Source organism: Grammomys surdaster, unplaced genomic scaffold (genome assembly GCF_004785775.1).
Source record: "Grammomys surdaster isolate TR1022 unplaced genomic scaffold, NIH_TR_1.0 126086, whole genome shotgun sequence".
NCBI lineage: Eukaryota > Metazoa > Chordata > Mammalia > Rodentia > Muridae > Grammomys > Grammomys surdaster.
This window is the reverse complement of record NW_021620894.1, coordinates 3,019,757-3,046,502: the sequence shown is the minus strand read 5'-3', so window position 1 is coordinate 3,046,502 and position 26,746 is coordinate 3,019,757. Positions and strand designations below refer to the sequence as shown.

The 26,746-nt window shown below is 44.1% G+C and overlaps 1 protein-coding gene across 1 annotated transcript; it reads right to left on the bottom strand.

Moving 5' to 3' along the window:
• Nucleotides 1-282: 282 nt before the first annotated feature.
• Scn3b (sodium voltage-gated channel beta subunit 3) lies at nucleotides 283-18,158 on the bottom strand. Its single transcript, XM_028755894.1, has 5 exons — nucleotides 18,104-18,158; nucleotides 10,855-11,018; nucleotides 8,677-8,902; nucleotides 5,720-5,858; nucleotides 283-434 (listed from the first exon to the last, which is right to left on the bottom strand). The coding sequence occupies exons 1-5, from the start codon at nucleotides 18,156-18,158 to the stop codon at nucleotides 371-373; spliced, it is 648 nt and encodes a 215-aa protein (XP_028611727.1). The 3' UTR covers nucleotides 283-370.
• Between the last annotated feature and the right edge of the window lie 8,588 nt (nucleotides 18,159-26,746).

Sequence of the window (26,746 nt, the reverse complement as noted above, 5' to 3'; positions counted from 1 at the left end):
CAAATCCCTCAGCACTCAGATCACCTACCAACAATAGAAGAACTCATTGAGAATGTCCAGTGTAACCCTTCCCAAACACACATAGACTAAACAGGGAATGAGAGAATTATTATGACTTTGTTATCATGAGCGAGAGGATTGGGTTGTTCAATCTTCAGGCTAAAGTAATTCAACTTCTGATGGGTTTGACATAATGGGGGCCATTGTGATTTGACCGTTAAAGTACCCGAAGGACAGGATCGCTACGCAGAGTAGAAAAGACCAAATTGAAAGTCACTTCCGTTGTAGACGCCAAACAACATTTGTATGACATGCCATCCACATCCACCTTACCCTCCCAAATGCCTGTACATCACCTCAAGTCACCACATTATTCCTCCACAGGTACCACAGAGTTCTCCTTGTTCTCTGAAGGGATAGCAAGGTAGTCAGACCTGCAGAGGGCGTGGGAGAGGAAAAGAGGCAGTGCCTTAGTAGTCATTGGTGAGTGGAAAGGCATGTGACCAGGGACAAGGCTGTGTATAGAAAGCCTCCATAATTCCTCCTGGTTGGGCTTCCCAAGACAAAGGTACAGTTAGCCTCAGCAGATATAGTAATATCCCCTTCCCGAATTGCATATGAATACTTCCAGGAGCAGTATCTGACTCTTCTCATCATCTTCAGGATGAAGGCTGACATTTTGACTAAACCAAATAGGTATGAATTTGTATTTCAAAGCTGCTTTAATTTCCATCTGTCCAGTTACTGGTGAGGTTGAGCTTCTCCGTATGTGTGTAAGCTGCTTTGTTTTCTACTTCTATCTCATGATTTGTTTTCTTGCTTTTTTTTTCTGAAATATTTGATTTTTTTTATTGTTTCATATTTGGAAAATTTGTCCCAATCTGTTGTTAATGTTTTCCTATAGCTTGTTATCAAGAACAATCAATGTTTTACATATAATGTAGTGAAAATTATCTTTCTTTCCATCTTTTTCTTTTTTTTTTTTTTTTTTTTTGAGATAGGGTTTCTCTGTGTATCCCTGGCTGTCCTGGGCTGGCCTCGAACTCAGAAATCCGCCCGCCTCTGCCTCTCAAGTGCCTTTTTTTCCATCTTTGATTTGTACTTTTGGTATTTAAGAATTTTTTTCCTTTAAAACATGATACTTTAAATAGAAATTCTTATTTAACTACAAGAAGAGAATTTTCTCTATTTACACACAATATTTTTTCTACTACTTTATTGCAACTTACAAGTTTTACATTCCATTTTAAATTTTACCCCTAATTTATTTTGGTGTGACTTTATTAGAGAGTTCGGTGATCTAATTTTAATTTTAGTATCCTAAAATTTCCTCTGCTCTACACTTGATCTTAGCCAAAAGACAGGGAAGCAATTCTCTGATACCCGTGTAAGCGGTGTTCATGGCTCATGAGATACATCAAACCGCAAGCAAACATGTGCCAGACACATGGTTTTCTCTTTGAACTGATGTGTAGGTCAGCGGTAGGCAAGCCTTCTGATTCACAAACTGTATTTACCTGTTTAGAATTTTGTAAACAGAAAAACCCCTGGAGGAATGCTGTGACAGAAGTCCTGTGTAGCTTTGCAAAACCTAAAATAATCAAGCTATGCTTTGGTTTAAAGGTGTTGTTGGCCTCTTGGCTCCTGTGTGACCTTTCTGATGAATTTATCATATCCCCTGAGAAACCCAGTAGAGGTTTATATTGGAATTTCAGTGACTTTGAAGATTATTTTGGGCAAGAACTGCTTGGAAGAGTGAAGCTTCATACTTTATCCTTCTGCTTTTCCTCATGTTTTTCAGTAAGGTTCTGTAATTTTATCCTTAGAGGTATTTCCCATGCTTGTTGTCTAGGGACTGGTGAACAGTCGTTACAGTTGCAATTAAACTTTTTAAAGATGTATTTTTTATGTGTAATGGATGTTTTTCCTGCATATATATGTACATTGTGTGTGTGTGTGTGTGTGTGTGTGTGTGTACCATGTGTATTCTTGGTGCCCATGGAGGTCAGAAGAGGGTATTAGATACCCTGTAACTGGGGTTATAGGTGGTTATGAGCCACCCTATAGGTGCTGTGAATTGAACCTGAGTCCTCTGGAAGAGCAGCAAGTGCTTGTAACCGTTGAGCCATCTCCTCAGCCTTTATTGCAATTAATGAAATTTTTTCTAATTTAAGGATTTCAATGCGCTTCTCCATTTGTTGCTGGGACATAGTTGATTCTTTGGAGAGTGTTACTTCCCTCTCCCATCAGAGACACATTTTGAGAAACGTCTTATCGTATGTCCTTGTCCTTGTGTGAACATCATAATGCGTAAGTGCACAAACTATGCTCTCACCAGGTGATGTGATTTTATGAGCCCGCTGTGGTACACATGGTCTCTGTGACTGAAATATTATGTGATATACAACTGATGTTGGATTTGGATGGATGACCTTATACAAATTCTTAACTAGGTGGGTTAAGGAAATTTTATGTAGATCTTGGTACTTCGGGTACAAGTAGTGGATAATATAGTTTCCTCCTTCGTAAATCTTATCCTTTTGCTTATATCTGTGATGGCCAGTTCAATGCCGAGGATATCTCTGGGCACATACGTGAGGGATCATCTGGATTAAGGTTAGCCTCTAAACATGTAAAGGATGGTTTTAATGACGTTAACCTAGGCAAGACAACCCATCTTAATTGTCGGTGGGATCATTCCCTAGGCAGGGATCCTATATAAAAGGGGAAAGACACTGAGCTAATCATGCATACAGTCACTGATGACTGTTCTTGACTGTGGTACCCAGTCCTCTCCAGCTCCCACCATGCTAGACCATAACCTGGAACTGAGAGCCAAATAAACCTGTGTGCTCGTCCATTGCTTTTGTTGGAGTATTTTATCACAGCAACAGGAAAAAAAACCAAACTGAGCATATTTCTTAGTATTTGGACCCAAGGTTTCAAATACAATGTTGGACAGGAGCCGGGAGAGATGGCATGCTTGTCATGTTTTGGATATTATAAGTATTTCTTCCAGAGTTTCCTCCCAGATGGTAGTGACATAGAGTACCAAGTAGTTGCCACATTTATCTGTCTAAAGAAAATTTGTGTTTTGGTGTAGATGTATGTGTTCACCCTACTCGGGACATAAGATGCTCCTTAAGTTAGGGGGCCATGTCCTGACAAATGATGACAATGCCTACCTCACCTACCATCAACGTTTCCTTAGCAACAATGTGCCTCCTGCTGACCAGAGGCTGAGGTTCACAGTGATTGCCCAGCATCGGGAGAGAGTAAAGTGTGTTTCTATTCTGGGAAGACATCAAAACTCAACCTCTGAAGTAATTATCTGCTGAACATACGTTGCTTCCGCATCATCATAAAGTAAAAGACTCTTAGGATGACTGATCCCGAGTTGAGGACCCCAAACATTATGCTTCTTTAGAGAAGTTGTTCCTTTCTGCCCTACCCCCACCTCTGAGTACAGGTAATTTCCTCTCATTCTGTCTTCTGTAGTGGATCACCTTATTTCCCTCTTCCTGTTTCTTCGTTACATGTCACCCTTTCTCTATCTGTGCCATATTCTGTGTAACTTCTTCAAATTTATCTTCTGGTCACCAAGACATAACCTTCCATTGAATTAATCCAGTGAGTAGTTGATTGCCTTTTTAACTTTTTTTTTTTTTCAGAAAAAAATATTTTATTCTGTCAACTCTGATTGCCCTTTGCTTTGCTCTTTGGCTCTGTCTATTCCTCCTCCTCTTCCTCTCATCCTCATCCTCCTCTTCCTCCTCCTCTTCCTTCTCTTCCTCTTCCCCCTCTTTTCTCTAAGTATTTTATTTCGTTCATCTTTGTGAGGTGCTAGGAGTCGAACCTGGGGCCTTTCACAGAGAAGACATAAGCTTTCCCCTGGAGCCAGATCCTAGCCCCACTTTTATCATTTTAAACAGCTTATTTTCTAAAAGCTTTATTTGTATACTTTCTGTGTTTGAGTCTCCTGGGACCTAACCCACTGCCTGTAGCATCTCCTGATCAGCTCTATTGTTTCCTTCTGTTAGTTCTAGTTGGGAAGAGATTAGGAAAGCAGGTGGAGCCACAGTTAGCCTGGGGGAGTCTTGTTGTGAGGCCTTGACCTAGAGTGAGCCTCTTTTGGAATGTCTTTCCCCCTCTTATTGCTGTAGCTTTGAACTGAATTTCTCATCTTCAGTTTCCTTGATCGTGTGGCTCGAATCTATTCAAATCCCAAGTCTGGCGACAGCAAGCTTATTCCCAAGAACCTTTTCTGGCTCTTCTTGGAGTCAGGCCAACATAGATAAGTTCCTTGGCTTTTCTCAAAGCGGTTGTTGTCTGGTCTACCCTTTGTTGCTCTCTGGGGATTCTGACTCTTCTAGGGGTCTTACTTCCTATTTTGTTTCTTGTGTGATCCCTCTTGGAGGGACACTGTGCCCAAGCTTCAGTATCCTCCACTCAACCAAAAGTACTGTCTTTAGACATGATTGGTTGTCATCTTTCTTCTTTTTTCTGAGATCATGGGTATCACAGAATGAGTTATTTTTAAATTTTATCAAGAATTTCCAGGCAATAATGGCCTAGGTGTTTTAGGTTTACCGCTTCAACAGTATCGCCTGGATGTCTGTGGACTTTATTCTCGTGTCCTCATTTTTTCCCCCAAACAACAGGCCAATAGGGCTTTTTAGCTCCCTTGTCCTTATAGACCCCAGCACTTCCCTCAGGGACTCACTCTTAAGTGAGAGGTCTTTGGGAAAAGTCGGGAAGGCAGAGGCCAGACACTAAGGGATTAGATCCCAAGCTTGAGGTATTCAATTTCTACCAAGTCTTAAAAGAGTGTGTGGCACTCTTTAGCTAATAAATGACACTGCTAAGGTGGATTGATATGCTCCAGGATGGAGAGAGAGAGAGAGAGAGAGAGAAGCTGAATATGTCAGAAGGAGCAAAGATGTTAAGAATAGAAGGATAGAAGGCCTGGGTTCAATCCCCAGCTTCTCCATTCAACACATCACCATGTTTGTCTTCAGTGAGCAAGCCTCAACTCAGCATTCATGAACTGGTTGTGATATAACACATAACTTTATGGGGCTTGCCTTGGCAGCTGCTGGTCTTTTCCATGGTGGTTTAAAATGCAGGCCAAGAGACAGCTGGCCCGAATTCAAATCTCAGTTTGTTTCTGTGCTGGCTACTTTGTCAGCTCAACACAAGCTAGAAAAAGGAACCTCAACTGAGAAAAATGCCCCCACCAAATTGGCTTGTGGGTAAGCCTGTGGGGCATTTTCTTGACTGGTGATTGATGTGAGAAGGCCCAGGTCACTGAGGATGGGTGGTGCCCCTGGGTAGGCCATCCTAAGTGAGCCATATGTCACAAGCCAATAAGAAATCAGTCTGTGGCCTCTGCTTTAGTTCCTGCTTCGAGGTTCTTGCCTTGAGTTCCTGCCCTGACTTTCTTTGAGGATGAACAGTGATTTGGACATATAAACAAAAGTAAATACTCTCTGCCCCCCAGCTGCTTTTTTGTTATATTTTCCCTCATAGCAATAGTAACTATGATAGTCTACTACTTACAAAAACTCTTGTATCTTTAAAATAGGTATCATAATGTATTCTTTATAGACTGTTAAGAGGAATGCAGACAAAGTAGACGGATTGCTTTAACACCCCACCTCTGGGAGCACATGCATTCAGAGCGTGTAAGCTGTTATTACTTATGAATCTTTGGACTTACGCATTTTCCTGGGCTGCCTCTTCGGCCTTAGAGACCTTTCTGTAGCAATAGATCATCTCAATAAACAGCCACAGGGTGAGGAAGACCAGGAGGATGTACATCATGATTTCCGAGACCACCGAGGTGAAGTCTTCTCCCGCTACAAAGAGGAGACACGAGGTTCAGAGTACATGGGTCCCACAGACCCATGAAACTTGTTTTTTCTTTCTTTCTAAAGATTTATTTATTTATGTATATGAGGGCTCTATTTACATATGTGACTGCATGACAAAACAGGGCATCAGATCCCATTATAGATGGTGGTGAACCATTATGTGATTAATAGGAATTGAACTCAGGACCTCTGGAAGAGCAGCCAGTGCTCCTAACCACTGAGCCATCTCTCCAGCCTGAAGCCTGTTTTTCTGTGTAGCTCAGACAAGCACTGAGTCTAGAGGAACTCATGAAAATATCAAAGGAATCTACATAGTCTGACTCCTCTTCCTACATTGTATGTCCCACCCCTGGCCACCTCTGTCCTGGGACCCTGTCCTGCTTTTCAGCCTCCTGAGAATTGCCCTAGATTCTTCTAAAAGCTCCTCCAGGAGAAACGTCTCTGGATGCCACGTAGCATTTGTCATATCCGTGCGCAGTTTCATCCAGCCAGTCAAATCACTCCCGGGAAGAACTGTGCTGTGCCTCTTTTCTACTGACTGCGAGAATATATTTTTGAAGTGCTAGCCTGCTGTCTCATCTCTACTTAGACATTCATCTTTCTCCTATGGGAGCTGGAAGTCATGGGTGAAGCGGGAAGCACAGGATCATTAAAAACATGCCTCACAGGTCTTTTGCTGGGCTTGCCATGGCCTGGCAAATGTGTGCTCTCTCTATTTTGATGCAATAGCTCCAAGGTAGTAAATGTGGAAGGTACCCCTCCACATTTCTGTCACCCGTAGAAGATGAGGCCACCACTTCCTGTATTAGATTGAGGACAGACAGCCTAAGCCTGGAAAAAGCTAACAGGGAGAACCAGGCAGATTCCCCGGGGCCCCAGGAATAGGACAAACAAATATCTGTCGTGTGTACCTCTGAGTGATATGGGGGTGGGGGTGAGGGTGGCTGCCCAGTTATGACAGAGGCAAAAAAACTAAAAGCAAAGAAAGAGAATCTTAGGGTGGGGGCAGGGTGGGAGGAAAGGATGCAATGGGGAGGGGTAACTGGATAATGGAAAGATCTGGATGCTGATCCTGCTTCTCATGCCTACTTCATGTTTCTAAGCAAGACCTTAGCTCCTTGGAGAACACTCACCACACCTATGTCCTCCATGTGCTCAAGGGGAATCATACGAACACATACGGGACCTCAAGCTATGAAGTCACTGAACCTGCAAGGCTGGTGTGGAGACAGATAGATTAAATACTGTTATTCCAAGTCCTTCCCAGCCCTCCAATCCCTGAAATTCTATTATTCTAATTAGGAGCTTCTTTTCTCTTCTCTTCCTGCCTGAGGACTGCTTTGGTGCCAAGCAGGCAGACTAGCTTAGTGACATATACTTCCCCACTGACTGTGTCCCCAGGATCTCTGGAGGCCAAAGCCTCTGACTATAGTCGGGCAGGCAGCAGACAACAGTTTCTGGTGGTGAATACAAGATAGCACCAGGCTCCCTTCCCCAAGGAGGAGCGGCACATAAACAAATGACGGTAATGGAACCTTTGAATGGATTTATACCTCAGAGAGCTTACTGGTCAACCTCCCTGCTTCCTTACCGGGGGACACAAGCTCTCATGGAAGTGGATCAACAAGTTTTTCTTCAGGGGGCCTGAGCCTTCTACACTTTGAGAATCTTTCTACACTTTTGAGAACTTCACTTAAGTAAGTGTCTCAAAGACCCACAAACTGCTACTCTCTAGATTTTATAACAGTAATACATGTTTTATTTTTTTTTCTTTATCAGCCAGTGGCCTAGAGGTTACCATTCCTCCACTTCCCTGCTTAGGGACATCTCTTTTCATGGCCTGCTCACCAGCCAGTAAGAGTATGCTAGATTATATAACCATCTGAGAGGGTCTGAGGATGGCATGGTGGTACGGAAACACAAGAAAGGGCAGAGTCTACACTCTGACTTGGGAGGCTGGGGCTACAAACCACACTGCTTTGTCTGACAGTAGCACAAAGACATTTTGTGAGGATGCCCCATGATTCTGGACTCACATCAGGAGGTGAATACACATATTAGGTTTTGGAGAATATTTCCCACCTGCCAACGAGACTGGAGACTTTAAAGACTAGGGAGCTATTAACTTGTTCCCACTCCTGGCTGAGGACAGACACAGGTAGTAATACTACAGATGGGAAAGGGCTAGCAAGATGGATTATCAATTAAGGCGCCTGCCACCAAGACTGATGAGCTAAGGACAGCCTGTTACTCACACAGGAGAAGGAAAGAACCAACTCCCACGAGTTGTCCGCTGAACCACACACATGCCATAGCACGTGTGTGCAGATAGATGGACATACAGGCAGGCAAACAGACAGATACACACACGCACAATGTAAATACATGTAAATTTAAAATTTTTAAACTCCCGAGAAGACTCGAGGCTCACTAAATTTTGAAAGCAACTTATTCGGAGATAAAATGTGGCTCACAAGAGCAGAAGAGATAACTTCTAGATATAAATTGGGGATTCAACACTGGGCAGAGAGAAAGACGTGTTGGAGTCACTGGCTGTAGGCCTTGTAGAGGATGCACTTTTCCTCTAGGAGACCAGGGAAGCCATCCCAATATCTTGTTTTGGCCTGCCTGCTTTGAGGGGAGACATAGCAAAGGGATTCTGGTGGGGCATGTTGTAGAAAGTGGGCCATGTAGGAAGGCAGGTCTACATGCATGAGCTTGTGTGCTCTGTAAGGATTACAGGTATGAGAAGCCATTGTCCATCACCCTACCCCCCTGAAGAGACGACAGGCCTCAGGCTTACCCTCTTCAGTGACTCGCAGGGGTATCAGTCTCGTGGTCTTCACAAAAGGCCTGTGTGCCTCAAATTCAAACTCCCTGGACACGTTGCATGTGTAGAGGCCAGAGTCATTCAGAGTGACATTGAGAACTGTGATGGATACATCCTGCAGGTCTTTGCTCCCGTTCCACTGCAGACGACCTTGGAAGGGGCTCTCCACCTCCTGGTGGCCATTTCGATACTCATATATCTGCAGAGAGAAGGGCGGAAGCAGATTGTGGCAGGAGAGTCGGGGAGGGACAGGGTAGAAGAAGCTACCATGGGCAGGAAAGCTAGGGGACAATGTTAGCAGAAGACCCAGAGCATGGGGGTGGGATAAAGAGACACAGAGGAAGCCACAGGAGAGAATGAAGACAGAGCAAAGCAGGTAGATGGCTGACCACGTGGACATGGTGAGGGGAGAGGCAGCATAGTGTAGTCAGAAAGAATGCTGGGAGAATAAAAAGGAGTGGGGTGGAGAAGAATGGAGGGTGGACAATGCATAAAGGAGACTAGAAACAGGAAAACAAAAGGTCAGAGACAGGAAGCGGGTAAAGGATGGTGAGATATGGGATGAGGCAGCCAGTGAGGGAGTAGGACATAGAAACCAACAAGCCGACTATGTTAGCAGGGAAGATACCTGACAGCCCTGAGCTTAAAGCCTGACTCTCTGATTGTGGCGAAACCAGGCCAGGCCAAAGGTGGGAATCCATGATGCTGAAGTACGCCCAGTGAGCCAAGAACTCACCCCAGAGAGATATACACAGGGCTTTTGATTTGGGAAGAATTAAAACCAAAGTGAGGTCTTCCCAACTTCCCTCTCAAAACACTCTTTGACAGGACACTTTTTTTTTTCATCTAGTCTCCACTCATCATAGAAATTGGGCATTAAATGAATTGTACCTTCCCTGGTGTGTGATTCTAAGACTCTAAGAGAAATCACTGTTGGTCCTTGCCTTGGCACCAGATTGGAGCCTACTTAGAGGCAAATGCCACGTAGAACCTAGAATCAGAAATGAATCCACCTAGGGGGAAGGAAGGAACAGGTGAAAGTCACTTCCACCATATTATCTCCATTAAATATTCTCTAAGAGACCCAGGAGAGGAAGATTAAATCAACATAAAGAGCCTTGGATCTGCTGATAGACCACAGTGTGCAAATCTAAACGTGTGTGTGTGTGTGTGTAAATCTAAACTGTTTTGCTAATTTAACGTTACTCTTTTGAGTTTCAGTTTTTCTAACGGACATCACATTTCGAGGACTATTTCAAATTCATTAAAAATCAGACCTCATGACTCTTAGTAACAATCCCCAAATGAAGTCTTTGTTCTTATTCCCACTAAAAAGGAAAACAAAATAATTGGAAACATCAAGAGGTTAAACATGACTAAGGGCATGTAGCTGAATATTGTGGAGAAAGGAATGGAACTTGATGGCCTGACTCCAGAATCAGTGGTAGTACTGACAACAATTTAAATGAGTCACAGCCCCATGAGCACTGTCCCAAACCAGTGTTGACCCTGACCCTGACCCTGGCCCAGAGCCTGCAAGGCTTCTTCTGCCAGGCATGAGTCCCTTGGTGTCTAGATCATTGGGAGGAGAAGACTGAGGGTTTGTCTTGGGGAGAATGGAGCATGGCCACCTGGGACACAGAGCAGGGCAAGGACAAGCTAAAGATCTACTTACAAAGGTGGCTGTCCTCGGCATAGCGGGTGATACAAGCATTGGTCACCCAGGTTGCTCTTACTTCACTGGGACTGTGGGAGTTGAAAGAACCACCTGTGCTACTTTTCATAAAGCTTCCTTGTGTTCTTTCTTTCAGTTAAATTGGATTTCATTAAATCCAATTCATAGTACTGTGCAGAAGATGAACATACCTGTAAAAGGTTTACCTGGGAGCCTAGCCCACACAGGCTCTCTCAATATGTTTACCTCTTATAACCGTTTCCTGCTTGTAATCAGGGCTGCTCAAAGCTGGCCAAGTGGCCTACCTTGCAAAGACCCTGGGTTAATATAGGGCTGTCAGTTATCTCCCGAGAAGATGTTAGGGTTCAGGAGAGGAATGAATGCAGGTCAGGACATCATCTCTCAAACTGTTAGGAACCAGGCACACAGCAGCATAGGCCAGCAAAAGAAAGGCCAGAGGCAACAGTCTGACATACAAGGAAATCTTTACCGCCCTCAGGCCTGTAGAACCATTCCACCACCGTGGTGGCCTCCACCTCCTCCCTTTTCATGCAGGAGATGCATCTCAGCTTCATGGGATTGCCCTGCACGGCTTCTGTCTCCGAGGGTACTTCCACACACACAGGGAAGCAGACTCTGACTGGAGAGAGGATGGGTGACAAGAAGGGGACAGCCAGCGTAGGCATGGGGGAATGGGGAAGGAGGGAGGAAAGACAGAGAAGAAAAAAAATCATTGAGACATGCTTGAAAATAACGAGATCCATGTGTACAGCTGTTATGGGGGCTCCTTGAGTATGCATGAACAGGATGGTGCAGCGGTAGATCCGTCAACATTGACTGGAAGTATTTGGAAGCCAGGAAGATGCAGAACAGGATAGTCTTGGGCCTGACCCCCAAAGCTTTGCAGTCTAGTGGGAGACATATGTGCTTCCATCCGTCAACTGTTCACCCATGTGAACATTCACCCAGCAGACATGGAAATCCATTCCTTGCCAGGTCTGATGCTAGATTAGAGATCCTAGGATGAACAAAACACTAGCCATGCTCTCGATGCATATATAACCCAGCAGACAATACATTTCTTTGCTGATTCAACCAGAACACACAAAGGGCCGTGTTAGTAAGGTGCCCAGTTCTCCCAGAGAGGCAGTTAGCTACTTGTGCTTGGGCTGGGAGAAAGGAAGAAAGGGCTGGTGGGACATGAGACAGAAAAGCAAATAAGACCCGTGTTGGAAAGATCTGTCAGTGCTCTCATGCTCTAAAAGGGAGACAGAGTCATATCTGTGTTTGAGGACCCAAGGAGAATGGTGCGACATCAGTGGGAGTATGGTGAACTGAGCACTTAGGCTTGAGCAAGCTCTGTGCAGAGAAGAGAGAAAAAGATTCAGATTCTGGATGAGTCCGATGGCCAGGCACATTGTACACCATATGGAGGGTTGGACTTTGGGTTTCTACCCTCTAGAAACTCGGAAGTCCAAGGATCAAAGGTGACTGTGTCAGATCGCAAATTTAGAATGAATCAAAAGCAGGACTTTGATGCCAACCAGACAAGAACAAACGTGGGACGCATTAACAGATGTACAGTGTGCAGAAGGAAGGGGGAGGAATTCTGAAATCGTTCAGAACAAATCTGGATGGCATGTTGCATTTAACAAAAGGAAGCTGTTCAGGGAGTACACACTCAACATAGCTGAGAAGACCAGACCAAAAGACCTGGTGAGGAGCAAATGGGGAACATGCGATGCTGAACTTGGACACAGAACAGGCTTGTCTTCAAACATTTCAGCCTGGCAGATGGAAAACAAATTCAATTATACTCAATTTTAAAAGTTATAAAAATCAGTTTAACACAGTTAGTCTATTTTTTTCCGTTTTTTTTTTTTTTTTTTTTTTTTTTTTTTTTTGAGACAGCGTCTTGCTGTGGAGCCCAAGTTTACCCTGAACTCACAATCCCAGTTCACCCTCTGAGAGATGGGATTGCAGGCATGTGCCCTCAAACTGAACTTTAGAATATTCAGGATTGCTGCAATTTGAGGACAGCCTGGGCTACTGAGTACAAACCTGTATCCAGTAATCCAGTAAACAAATTAATAACAAATATTGGTTTGGGGCTGGAGCTCAATTGGTAGAGAAGCTCCAACATTGAAAAATCAGATGTGGTACTACATTCTGGAGTCTCAGCCCTCAGGATACTGAGGCAGGAGGATTAGAAGTTCGGGGTCTTCCTCGATACTCATTGCATTTGAGGCCAGCATAAGTTATATGAGACTTTGTCTCAAGATAAAAAAACAACTTAAAAAATAAAATATATTTTCAGATGCTTCAGCTCTCCATAAATACAAAAAAAAGCTATTTGATAAGAGATTTTATATCTAATTATTTGGAAGCTTCAAAAATATAACAACCACCAACGGTCTTTGTATGGGACTTTGAAGGATCCTCTGATAGCCCTGTTCATGAACGAATGATAAACATGAATGAATGGTAAAGTAATACACACTAATATGTAAAAGCTAGCTCACTGATGCTCAGCCTTCCCATTCGAGAAGAGGCTGGCACTTCAAGGGAGGCTATTTTGTTGCAGCTTTGAGTCAAAAGCTAACACTATGTTTCAATTCAGTTAAAAATCAATATATTTCGTTTCCATTTTAAACTTGGAATTTAGAGCCTGTTGGCACTATAAGAAAAGTTTTTAAAATTTCTAAGTGGAAAAAAAATCTTGGCTTTTTAACCTTCAAGGGAAGTGGGCTAGCCTTATCCAGCCGTCTACAGAAGATTGGTTTTGTCATTAATGGAGAAAGGTCCATATCTTAGGGGAAATGATTTGAAACACTTTGGGCTCGTGGTAAGCTCATAGTTTACATTATAGACTTGCTTCCAAAGCAACTAAAAGGGTGGTGTCATGTTGCTCTGTAACGGTTTGTGTAGCAGGAACTCCATGTAACACAGATCCTCTGTGTCCATATTTAATGAAAGGCAACAAAGAAAAAGCAGTTCAATATGGATGGCCTCAGAGGCTTGGAAGGAAAATCCCAAAGAATGCACAGTTACAATTACAGAGGCAAAGTGATATTTGGAAACGTAAGGACTGTATGTGTCTAACTACCTAACTTATCTGAGACTCGGTTTATTCAATAACATGTTTTGTTTTTTTTTTTTTTAAAAAAAACACCCAATAGATAGGTCATGAGGAGCCTGTGAATTAATTTACATGATTCTGCTTTGGATAACTGTTGTTACTAATGTTGTTTATCTTTTATTTGTTTGGCAAATGTATTGAGTACCCACTGTGTAATCACACTGTTCTAGGCACCAAGGACCAACGGAATCATTCCAGCTCTCTTGAAGCCTGAGATCCAGTGGGAGAGTAGTACACGTAGATTACACAACAAAATGAAACAGTAGAGGGGCGGGAAGGGAGGGAGGGAGGGAGGGAGGAGAGGGTGGAAGGAAAGGGGGAGGGACTGGGAACATATTCACAGGACTAGCTTCATTAAGAGGGGGACACTGGCATGGGAAGCCACGGGGGGGGGAGAGAGAGAGAGAAGAGGAAGAGGAAGAGGAAGAGGAAGAGGAAGAGGAAGAAGAAGAAGAAGAAGAAAAAGAAGAAGAAGGAGAGGAGGAGGAGGAGGTAGTGGTGGTGGTGGTAGAGGAGGAGGAGGAGGAGGAGGAGGAGGAGGAGAAGAAGAGGCAGCAGCAGCAACAGCAGCAGTTGCCACCACAGGCATGTTTGTTGAAGTCATGACAAGCAAGAGAAAATAGCCACTCCAGGGTTCAAATAAGTGTGCCTGTCATATTTGAGGAATGACAATATGTGGGAAACTGGTCAAAAAAGAAAACAGAGAGATCAGACAGGTAGGGAGGTCAGGGCGCCAGCCTGGCAGGTCTTACAGGTCATGGTTAGAGCTTTGCCTTTCGCACAGCAATGTCTAGGAAACCTTGCAGTGTTTACAGTTGAATGATTTGACTTCTGCTGTGTCTCGTGGTCAGCATGCCAAGGGGAGAATAAATTGGCAGGTGAAGCAGATTCAAAGGTGAAGGCAGAAAAATGGTTAGGAGGCTGGGACAGGGCCTGCAAGATAGCTCAGCAGATAAAGCCACTCCTAGTCAAGCTGAACAGCCTGAATTCAACCTCCAGGGCCCACGTGTCAGAAAGATCCATCTCCCTCAAGTTATTTTCTGACCTCTTTATGTGCACAGGTGCATGTACTTTCTCCTCTCCTCCAAATGAAATAAATGATTTTTTTTTTTTTTAGGCAGCTGAAGAGGTGGCTCAGTGGTTAAGAGTTATTGCTGTTCTTGCAAAAGACCCCGATTTTGGTTCTCAGCACCCATATCACATACTTATTACCCATCTGTAACTTCAGTTCCAGGGGATCTAACACTCACCTCTGGCCTCTAGGTGACCCCTACACATGTACACCTACTTCCACACAGAAACACACACACCCCTCACATACATATATATGAAATAATTTTTAAAAATCTAAACCAGTTCAATGGTGAGACTAGAGGTTCTTTTTTACACAGGGATAGCAGAGCTGGCTTAGGAACGTTGAGGAGGTTGGGGTCTGTATTCTCATGAACTCAGAGACGAGACTGCAGAGGAAGTGCACCATCACTTGTTTGTAGTGAAGGAGGGAAGACACACTGCACAGTCAGGGTGGTGGGTGTCATGTGGCAGTGTATGATGGAATGGGAATGCTCTCTTCAGAGTGTCACTGGAGAGCAGACCCACTGTGAACCTTCTACTGGCTAAAGTCCAGTATCCAGGCAGGAGAACTCAGCTCCTGCAGCCCTGGGCAGCACATTGCAAAATGGTCACAACGTTCCCCTCTCATTTGCTTGCACTCTGCCATAAGACCTCCTTTGCTACTGTCATCAGCAGGGAAATCAGTTTCTCTACCACACAACTGCCTTTCTGTCTGTGACACCATCTAGGTACCCACCAAAGGTGGTCCAAGTGGAAGAGGTTAAGCCACATCACTGGCTATAAATCGTAATCTCTTGGAATGTTGCAGGCTGCATCGTTGACCTTGGAATGCACCTTCATCCCTATAGTAATGATGGAGACAGTCGTGAGGGAAAAGGCAATACCTTAACAATAGAACCAACTCCGCTGCTCCTTTCAGATTTTTTTTTCTTTTCTTTGCCCTTCCTAACCTCTCCCTGGAATGTTTCCTCTACAGTCAGATAATGAAGGCTTTAATTAGAATGTAAATAATGCACAAGGAATGGTTATGAATAAAGTTATTTTTAGATAGTAACATCCTGAAACAATTTGGCCTATCAGATTAGCAGGGCCTTGGAAGAATGAAGTCCAGGAAAGGCTTGCCAGGGGAAGAAGAAAGCTCCCTTCCAATACAGGGGACCCTTGTAGAGCAAAAGTATAGAAGACACAGGGAGCTAAAAGTTGGATGAACCCCTAGGAAAGGGAGTGATGTTGGAGATGAGAGAGAAGCTCAGAGGAAAAATTCTAGGACTAATGTCCACCTGACAATGGTACACAACATCACATGTGTCTATGTGGGATGCTGGAAGACCAAGACAGGAAAGATAGAAGCTGTCTATCACGCCCTCTGGCCTTTATGGACTCACCTTCTCCTGCCTAAAATGGAAATAACTCATGTCACTCTGCCATGTCATAGTGTCCAAAAGAAGTAATGGATATTAGAATTACGTGCAAACAAAATAAAATTGTACTTCCGAGTGAGCCTCTTTCCCTTAACACAAGCAGCCAGGCATTCTGAAACCCTTTTGGTGAACTCAATGTTTGGGTTACAGAATCTTGGAATGAGCTAAGATAGATGGGATCTGTAAAGTGAGTCAGCCCAAAGATTTTTGAGGGAGTATGGGCCTTTTGCATATTCTAGTAATATTCTGTAAATGTTCGATTATGGTTGTTGTCAGCTGACAGGCGTGTTCTATACAATCTGTAACAATGCTCAAGCTTCATGTTGATTGGGTATTCTGAGGATATTAACCTAATAAAAATGAAGTAGCAGAGCAGAGATGGAACTGAGACACAGAGCTTTGTGAGTCCTAGGCTAAAATGGCCAAGACTCCCCTCCCCTTCCTCTGGAATTCAGGAAGGAACCTTCTGAATTTAGTTTGGAAAGATGCTCTGCAGACCCTTCTCTACAACTTGAACCTCACCCACGCCTTCTCTGATCCTGCCAGACTAACTGTTCTTAAGCCCCACAGCCCTAGCATCTCCCTGGAGCAAATAACAACCTTGATCTTCAAGCCAGGTGAGCTCCCTGGCAGCCCCTTATGTCAGCTTCATCTCCGAGTCTGGTGTAAACTCTAGGGAATGGGTTGTGGCGAGTCTGCCCTTGGGGTTGGTATCATTCGCTTCCTTTCCTTTCCTGTTCTTGTTTCAGGCATTTTGTTCAACAGGAAACTCAGCTCCTTCCTCTTCTGGTCACATGCAAAATCTAAATAATACATGCAGTTAGTATCCAAGGCTTGACGAAGTGCTATTAAGGCAACGAGGCAAGCCTGCCACTGCACAGGAAGAGTGGGAGCCGAGCCCATTACGGGAACATAATCCCACAAGCCTACTTTATGTAAGGGAGGTGGGCACAATCCATTTTGGTTTGTCGATTTGAAGTTAGAGGAAGGTAGCTAAACCCATGTAAACTGACTTCTCAACTGACGAGTACCTATACTTGATCCAAGGGCAGAGTCAGAGACATGAAAGCAAGAGTGTTAGACACACACACACACACACACACACACACACACACTGTTAAGTCTCACTGTCCATTCAGATACTCATACTGACACGCTTAGATGCATGCCTGTGCACACACTTATAAACAGAGAGACATACATTAACATACATTAAAATACTGTGTGTTTCACACACTCAAATATTAGCACTTAGATGCCCAATTCTCTTAGCACACATTCAGACATCCTATTGTAAGCTATGCCTGAAGCTGTTTAGCCCAGCGTTATTGTCAGAAGTCCCTTATTTGGAGGGACAATGTCATCTGAGTCTCTCACACCTGACAAACAAGAGAAAAAACAAACAACAATAAAACTCTAGGGACTCCCCCCCCCCCAAAAAAAAACCCCACAAAAGCACAGCTTACTAAGTACCAAAGCCCACCATTCCCAATGTTCTTGCAAACTAAATGCACCGCTCATCTGTCTGTCAATGCACACCAGCAAATGGCTGGAACTGCTATCCCACCCATTCCTAGCTAAAATTGAACAGATGGATGAGCTATAGTTTGTCTCTCTCAAAAATCCATGCATCCGGATTGTGTGCTTTTTTTTTTAACCTTAGAGAGAAATGAGCCCCCCTGGCCCCCACCCCCGCCCCAAATCGTTATGTTCAGGACTGACCCTTCACAGAGCAATGCAAATATAAATGCAAGGAAGATTTTAAAGTAGTGAACTGATACATTCCATTTCAGCAAAGGGGAAAGCGAGGGGAAAATTTAAAATAATTAGGAAAGAAGGGAAGGAGAGAAGCACGAAAGACGATTAGCGGGGTTGGGGGGGGGGGAATCAAGCCACAGGGAGTGGGGAGGTGCCTTTGCAAACCTCCAAACCCAGGTCTCTGGGAGCGCATGTGGATCTCCATGTCTGGCAAACATGCACAGAGAGAAGCCACACGAGCTCCTTTTTGTCACCAGCGACATCACTTAAGTGTTATTATTGTTAGCACGCTGCCTGTTATTTGCACATTGCAGGGCAGGGTGCTGTACTTACCCCAGTAGATGAGCATTAGAGAAGCTAAGGGAAGCAATCTGTTGAAGGCAGGCATCTTTTCCCGTAAGTGGTTTCTGGAGCTGAACAGAGAGGATCTCTTGTCAAAGACTGAGCCCTCTGATTCTTTCGAGGAAACCTTCAGGGATTAACTGCCCCTAAGGGAGCGGACCTTCTGAGCGGAAGGAGGAAGAAAAGGTCAAGTTCCCTTCCTAGGGGGTCTGTGGGATCTGGAGCCCAGTGTAGGAATCAGCTCAGGACACCTCGCTAGAGCGAGTCTCCGGGCTTGGCTCAGCACCACGGACAGTAGCCTTCCCGCCCACCCCACGCTTGGAATTTCAACCTCTCCTCTGCTTCTTGGCGTTTGCAACCGAAGCAAAGTGAACTGAGAAGGGAGTCACGCAGCCAGCGCGGGGATGCTGGCCTGTGGATGGAGTCAGTGTTGATTCACCTCTCGCCTCCGCTAGGGACAGCGACTTCGATCCACCGAGACTCAGGATCTCGGGCTTCTACGGCGGGGCGGGCTTCTCCAGCTGGGCGTGTCCCCACTCCAGCCGTCGTCTGGGCTACAGAATTTGTTCCACTTCAATCTTGTACACAGCGGCCCGGGCTCCCGGGAGGTCCTACAGGCGTAGAAAGAGGCGGGACCTCCGGTGGGGCTGGTAATCTCAGAGGTGGAGGGTGGGTAGATGGAGGGACCCCCTTCCGTGAGGCGCGCCCCTGGATCCTGCGGAGCCCCCGCTGCTGGGCGATTGGGTGATCAAGCCGCCCCTCTCCAGGGCCACCCTCTCCCCACTGGCTGAATGTGTTGCTAGCCTTGACATGCGCAGGCAGCTCTCTGCCGCTTTGGTCGCTACAGACCCTCCCCCTTGGACTGTACATATTCCCCACCCCTAAACCCACGTGCCCCTCCCAGGGCTGGCGCGCTGAGAAGAGGGGGAGGAGCCCAGCGCAGCGCAATCACCCTCCAACCGAGGTGGCTTCTTGTCTGGCTAGCTGGCTGTCACCTCGGTTTTCTACTGTCTGGGTTTCTCTCTGGGTTATGGACACACACTCAACTTCCACCTATTAACACCCCCCGCCCCCGCAACCTCACTCCTGCTGCTTCCCAAATATGCTTGCCTACAGCTCTGGGGAATGGAGGGTCACATCTCTTTGAAGCAATGATGTCATCTATAATAGTCACAGTACCGGCTAGCTCCTGGCTGGCTTCTCTTCGCCCTCCACCTCATCCCCTCCCTTCTTGCCTCCCCAGCCTTTGAATCGCCTTGATTAACGGGTTTCCACACAAGGGACACAGCAAGGCAGTTTCTGCTTACAGCAAATAGGGGAGGGTGTGGCACACCTGTCCCCACCTCAGCACTCAGTCTAGATCCAAGCTTAAGGAAGGGTGATTTTTCGAGTTTTCGTTTCCCAAGTTATTTGAGGTGCCCCCCCCACAACTGCCCAATTGTAAAAGGTAGCTAGACGGTGTTGAGGCGGTTTCCAACTCTTAGACACTCCCTAGTCCTAGCAGCTGCTGAACACCCCCGCCCTATTTCTGGAAGAGAAACCTGAACCTTTACACTCAGTTATAAACGCATTGACCTAACGGATTAGGCATGCCTGGAATCGAAGGGAAGGCTTAATGGTGAAAGACTGGTACAAAAGTCTGGCTCCAGCCCGGTCCCTTTTCTCCTGTTCTCTAGCCAAAACGGGGGGTGGGGGTGGGGAGTCGGGCACAACACTGATATTCCTTCAGGGAATTCGGAGTAACAGCTGACTGTAAATGAACTGTACACAGGAAATGCTCCCTGCTAAATGTCACATACACAGTTAGAGAAGGTTCCCCAAGCAGGTTTCTTCCTGGGCAGAGAGCCACCAGGCCGTAAACGCCATCTTGTGTTGAAGATCAGCCTTTGAGGTTCTCAAAATTGACTTCAGCAGCATCTTTCCCAACTCATGAATCAGTGAGGCACGTTCCTGTGAGCATGCTGGACTCTCTAGTGTGACAGCCGGCTCCTCACAGCTTAACTCCCCTTCTGATGTGTAAGGAAGTTTTCTGTACTCATTCGACTTTGTTGTACTCCTTCCTCCCCAAACGCTCTTGATCCATTTTCTTTAATAAGGAAGTTATTTCCTCCATGATCCATCACAAGAACATTTTTGTTCGGGACTAAGCTTCCCGAGCGCACAGAAGTTTCTAGTCAACGGTAATCTGGGATCGCCCTGGTTATTTTTTCATTCATTAACGTTATTCTCTGACATCATGAATAGGAACTAGTCTTTCTGTGTGGTCTGAGCAGAACAAATCTGGTGGGATTAGAAGATAGTTGCTTAAGAGGGAAAAATATATTCAAATACAGCATGTCCTTCACAATGGGCTTGCCTTCAGTTAAAATCGGAAGTGTTTTTACCTGACTTGGTGTCGTCATTTTTGTATTTGTGTGTAGAATCTGGGAAACTGTATCGTGAAACTTTGCACTTACTGTTGGGTATTATTCATTCCAGGCATCACACTCTGTTAATAATTCTGTTCAATTTCAATGCAGTCCCGAAATATATCTTTCTGCTTAAGTTTGGCATAAAAAAATCACTTAATCTACACACAGAGATGTTTTATCGAATGAACAGATTAAAAACTAACCAGAGACCTGATATACTGACACCCTCCTGAGGCCTCACTCAAGCTTAAATGGATTTTTTTCAAAAGTACAGTAGCTCAGGCATAGAGGCCAAACACATTTTCCTACATGCATATATATATATCATGATACATTAAAAAATTTAGAATGAAAGGCACATGAGAGTGGTTAGATTTATAACACAGAACCAAGACATCACAATTAAAATGTGACTATTACTTATTTTTGTGTGTCTACGCATGTCTGTGTCTCTGTCTGTGTGCATATGGGCAGAGATGTGTGTTCCAGCATGTGTATGGAGATTAGAAGACAGCTTGTGGGACGTGGCTGTCTCCGTCTATCATGTCAGTCCTGTATATGGAACTCAAGTCATTAGGCTTGGTGCAAGAACCTTTGCTCCAAGACCTGTCATCTCACCAGCCCCGTTCTGAAGATTTACCAGCGGCATTTTTAAATGTTCCTTTGGTAAGTTCTGAGGTTTCGGAAAGCGTACTTGATTCAAGTCCTCATGGACCGCTTCGCCATCTCCTCTGTTAGAAACCAGAGCACTTGGACTCTCTGTTCTGTTGTTTCCCTCTGGCAGGAGCTTTTTGCCACATTTGTAGGCGTCTTAAGTTCCTTGAAGTCCATCTGGTCTGTGCCTGGATGTCTTTTCAAATTTGAATTTTATTTTATGTGTATGGGTGATTTGCCTGTGTGTACATATGTGCACGGTGTACACGCAGTGCCTGAGGAAGCCGGAAGTGGTTGTCAGGTCCCTTGAAACTGGAGTTACAGATGATCGTGAAGTGAAAAACGTAGGTGCTAGGAACTGAGCCTGGGCTCCTCGGGATAAGTAACAAGTTCTCTTAACTGCTGAGCCATCTCTTTAGCCCTTGATCGGTAAGTTTTTAAATCAAGTAACATGGTTAAGTTATCCTTTTGTCTTTGTGATCAGTGTTGCTCTGTCTTGCTGATGTTAAGTTGACATTTCTCTGTAGTAATCATTCTGCTCTTACTGATATGTAAGGCTATGGTCTTGACTGCCAGCCTGCTTGCATTGAACACCTCGGAGATTACTAAGCCACACTCTGGTTGTGTCTGCAAGGGCCTTCTCCAAGAGGATAAATGAAGGAGAAGAAACCCATCCTGAATATGGAAGACACCATTACATGGGGCAGAGGCTGGGTAAGCTAAAAGAGAAAGAAGAAAGTACAGTAGTGCTGGTATTCTGTCTTTCTGCTTCCAACACAGACAGGTGAGCCCTGCTCCATTTCATCCCCCTGCCATGATATTGTGACACCTCTACAAAGCAAACCTTTTCTCTCTCTTAAGTTGCTCACGTCAGGTATTTTGTTGCAGTGACTACAACAGGACCAAGATGCCATATGATCACTTTTATAAGCAACTGACATAGAGGTCTATATTTTCACGAGGTCACATATAATTGTGGTTTTGTGTCCATGGGTACTTGGTAGATAGTCAAATCTGCAGGTGTGCAAATCCATTCTGTAAAGTGGACCTCTACGTGTCCCCGCTCACATTTCAAATTATCTCTAGGTTACTTATGATAACTAATGCAATGTATGCACGTAGCTGCTGTATTGTATTGTTTAGGGAGGAACAAGGAAAAAGTCAGGTTACAAGTATGGCTCAGTGGATAATGGTACTTGTTGCCAAGTCTTGCTGAGTTTTATGGTAGAAGGACAGAATAGACTCTGCAAGTTGTTCTCTAACCTCCACATGCACTGTGTGGCATGAACACACACACACACACACACACACACACACACACAGAGAGAGAGAGAGAGAGAGAGAGAGAATAAAGTAGCTAAAAAGAAAGAAGCTATGTACATTATATTAAACACATTGTTTATTCCTGGCTATTTTCCATCTGTAACTGAGAAATCCATTCATTTGGAGCCTATATCCATGACTGTGGTTGGCTCACTCAAAGCCCTCTCATACTCTCATATCAACTTTCTGTCCTTAAGTACAATCTAGAATCCTCTTCATGGTATAACGAGTTGGCCCTAAGCCTTGGCTGTCTTCTCATAGATGTTGACAACTCTCTGCCTTGCCCACAATGTTCCAGCTACACACAATTAGAAAACAAATGAACTCCAAACTCATCAAGTACCTATGTTTATTATTATTATTATTGTTGTTGTTGTTGTTGTTATTGCAACCCTTGTACTCAATATGACATGCCCTCATCCTGGACGGTTTCCCTTTTTGTGGCTGTTTTCTTATCACTCCAGCCTTGCTTCAAATGCCTTCACCTTTGAGTGGTCCCTCTTCTAAACCATCTTCTGTCCACTTCCGTTGCTTGAAGTCTCTCTACCTCGTTTCCGTTTCTTCTTCTCATATCTTCCCTCATTTACCCAAGTGACTTGACTTCAGTTTATGTACTTGCTTGTGTTCTGACTGCTCTTGCCAGGATGCTTCCTCATGACAGCAGCCCTCTTTACTCTGTTCCTTGTTGTGTTCCTGGGTATAGATGGGTGCAGGCAGACACTGGGTCCTTTACATAGAGGACTCAACCCAAAAAGTAATGAATGGATGAGAAAGTAAGGGTAGGATGGAAGAAGAGTGAATGAAGCCAGAATCAATTCTGGGAACAGGAAAGGTCTCATCAAGAGAAACAGGAGAAGATCCAGCGGGGTGCAGTGCCACAGTGGCCAAGTGTTAAGGACACAGAGATTGAGGAAGAACTGGAGGCATTCAAAATTCTGGATAATGGGAACAAAAGGACGCTAATGGAGGGGAAATGGCCTGCGTGATATACAGAGATAAGTTAGTCTTCCCTTCTGCTGTTTCTCTAAGATTCCCAGGGGTGGGTGTTTTGGTTAGAGATAGTCGTAATACCATGAGATTATATCTATATCATCTATATCATCTATATCTATACCTATATCTATACTTATATCTATATCTATATCTGTATCATCTATATCTATATCTATATCTATATCTATATCTATATCTATATCTATATCTATATCTATATCTATATCATCTATACCTATACCTATACCTATACCTATACCTATACCTATATCTATATCATCTATATCTATATCATCTATATCTATATCTATATCATCTATATCTATATCTATATCTATATCTATATCTATATCTATATCTATATCATCTATATCTATATCTATATCATATCTATATCTATATCATCTATATCTATATCATCTATATCTATATCATCTATATCTAATCTATATCTATATCTATATATCTATATCTATATCTATATCTATATCTATATCATATCTATATCTATATCTATATCTATATCATCTATATCTATCTCTATCTCTATATCATCTATATCTATATCATCTATATCTATATCATCTATATCTATATCTATATCATCTATATCTATATCATCTATATCTATATCTATATCATCTATATCTATATCATCTATATCATCTATATCTATATCATCTATATCTATATCTATATCATTTATATCTATATCTATATCATCTATCTCTATCTCTATCTCTATCTCTATCTCTATCTCTATCTCTGTCTATATCATTCATATCCATATCTATATCTATCTATATCTATCTATATCTATCTATCTATCTACCTATCTATCTATCTATCTATCTATCTATCTATCTATCTATCTATGTATATATATATGGACATTAAGACTCACATATTGATTTGAGGAAGCAGGAACCTAAATGATCCATACAGCATGGGGTGGAGGGGCACAGGTAAATACGTGTCTAGGGAGGTGGTCTGAATTCCTGGGGCCCACCTTTCAAAATATAAGAGAACACCAGGAGAACCATTTATGACCAGAATGTACCTGAATTAAGAGTCGTGACACAGGAGTCAGTCCCTTCTGGGGAAGACAAGTGACCTGTTTTTGCTATTCTAAGTATATTTTGAAACAGAATGCACATCACATCCTTTGGGACCAAGAGAAGGAAGAAACATGTTTATTTTAAACTGTAGTCATAGAGCACATATGAGACTTAGAGATACCAGGCTCCCAAATCATTCCCTCATCCTGCTAGCCAGCTGTGGAGAGCTGTCACCAGCCAGGGAAGTGTGGGATTAGAGCAGGAAGCAGTGGCATTATGATTAGACCACTCAGTCCCTTCCTGGATTTGCATGTGGCAGAGAGCCTGATGGATAACATGGCACCAAATGTGTCTGTTGAAAGGCAATGAATTTCATTCAAAGAGAAAGTTTGACTAATATATTCCTCCCTCCTCCATCCCCCCATTGGTCTGCTTTTCTTTAGTAAGAGAAGCATCTGCTTGGTCTGAGCTAATGGATTAGCTTTAGTTTAAGATGCATAGCATTGTTTCATGAGATCCAAGATAGGAGAGATTAGTTATTCACTGTAAGTATGGAAAAAAAACTGGTGTCTGAGGGGTCAAATGATTGTGGGTGACATCCTATTCACTGTCCACAGGACATTCTTCCGTTTCTGTCCTATGCCAGCTACTACACTAGTCTCCAGTTTTGTCTTTCAAACACTGAGGTCATGTGGTCAGTGCTGGAGACTAGGGCTACAGAGGGAAAATATTGAGAGCATCTCAAGGAAGATGATATTTGAAAAACAAAACTAGTAGAATTTCCCAGAGACCACGAATGGCACATCGAGTGTTAGTGGGTTGCCATTCTCGTTGCTCTTAATCTAAAACACTTTGCACAGAATGACTGCAGTGGTGAGAATCTGAACTTTCCTCCCCATGTCTGGAACCCGCTCATGAGCTAATGGTTCTGCTTAGCCAGGCTATGGGGCCTGGTTGGCTCAGGGGTGGAAAGGGTCTCTGGAAGATGACCTTTAAGAGTTATAGTCACTTGAAGGAGCTGAGGAAATGACTCAGTCAATAAAAATTCTTGTCGTGAAAGCAAGAGGACCTAAGTTAGGTCTATAGCATCCATGTGAGACCTGTCCATCATGCCACAAATCCATATTCCCAGCACTTAGGAAATGGAGACAGAATGGTTTCTGAACTTTCTGACTAGAAGTCTCTGATTTAGTGAGTCCTAGGTCCTAGTGAGCTACCCTACCTCCAAAAATAGATAATAAGGACCTATTATCTCCTATTAGGGAGAATCTAATACTAGTTTTCTGCTAAGTGGACATTGTAATTAACTGCCTTCCTAAGTTCTTACCTTTATCCCCGTAGAGCAGTGCATCTCTCAACCCTCAGCAGAGACATTTTCTAAACAGGAAACGGTGATTAATACAGAAACCCACAAGGAGTCAACTCAAAGACACTGTGGAGAGTTCAGCTCCAGGTGGGAAAGCTACATCACTCTCCCTGACCCCAAGGCACAGGGATCATTACAGAAGACAGAGAAAAGACTGTGAGAGCGAAAGGTAGTGAACGTCTGTCTGTAACAGAACACGTGAACTCACAGGGTGATTTTGTGCACAAAGCCTGCCCAAGATCAAGGCTGCCAAAACTTCAGCATGGATCGGGGAGGGGCTCAAGAATTCCCACCCCTAGCTGAGGAGCTATTGGTAATTGATGGCTTTTGGGGGATGGGGTGTCAGTTTTATTTGGGGATACAAGCCCTAAGAGACTATACCTATGCACTACCTAGACAGAGTGGGGTAGTTTCTTTTTTTAAGAGTGGATGAACATGGGAAGGAAATTGGTGGAGGTTACAGGAGAGGGTGGAAAGGCAGTGGATTTGATCAATGCACATTACACATATGTGTGAAATTCTCAAATAATTTAAAAATAGAATGAGCAGCACCTGCACAGCAAGACTTAGGATTGACCTCTGACCTCCACACTCACATGCACACAAAAACACACTAGCAATCTCTCTTCCCCCCTCTCTTCCTCCTCCCTCTCCCTCCCCCTCCCTCTCTCCCTCTCCCTCCCCCTCTCCATATTCCTCTCCCTCTCCCTCCCCTCCTCCCCTCCCCCTCCCCTTTCCCTCCCCCTCCCTCTCTCCCTCTCCCTCTCCCTTCCCCTCTCCCACCCCCCTCCCTTTCCCTCCCCCTCTCCCTCTCCCTTCCCCTCCCCTC

What these genes read in the sequence shown, in the direction of transcription:
- Scn3b (XM_028755894.1), bottom strand. Translation starts at nt 18,158, where the DNA reads ATGCCTGCCTTCAACAGATTGCTTCCCTTAGCTTCTCTAATGCTCATC. An exon ending in AGGGCGGTAAAGATTTCCTT is followed by an intron (nt 8,903 to 10,854) that starts GTATGTCAGACT and finishes TTCTCTCTGCAG; the next exon opens with ATATATGAGTATCGAAATGG. An exon ending in GAGGCAGCCCAGGAAAATGC is followed by an intron (nt 435 to 5,719) that starts GTAAGTCCAAAG and finishes CGCCCTCTGCAG; the next exon opens with GTCTGACTACCTTGCTATCC.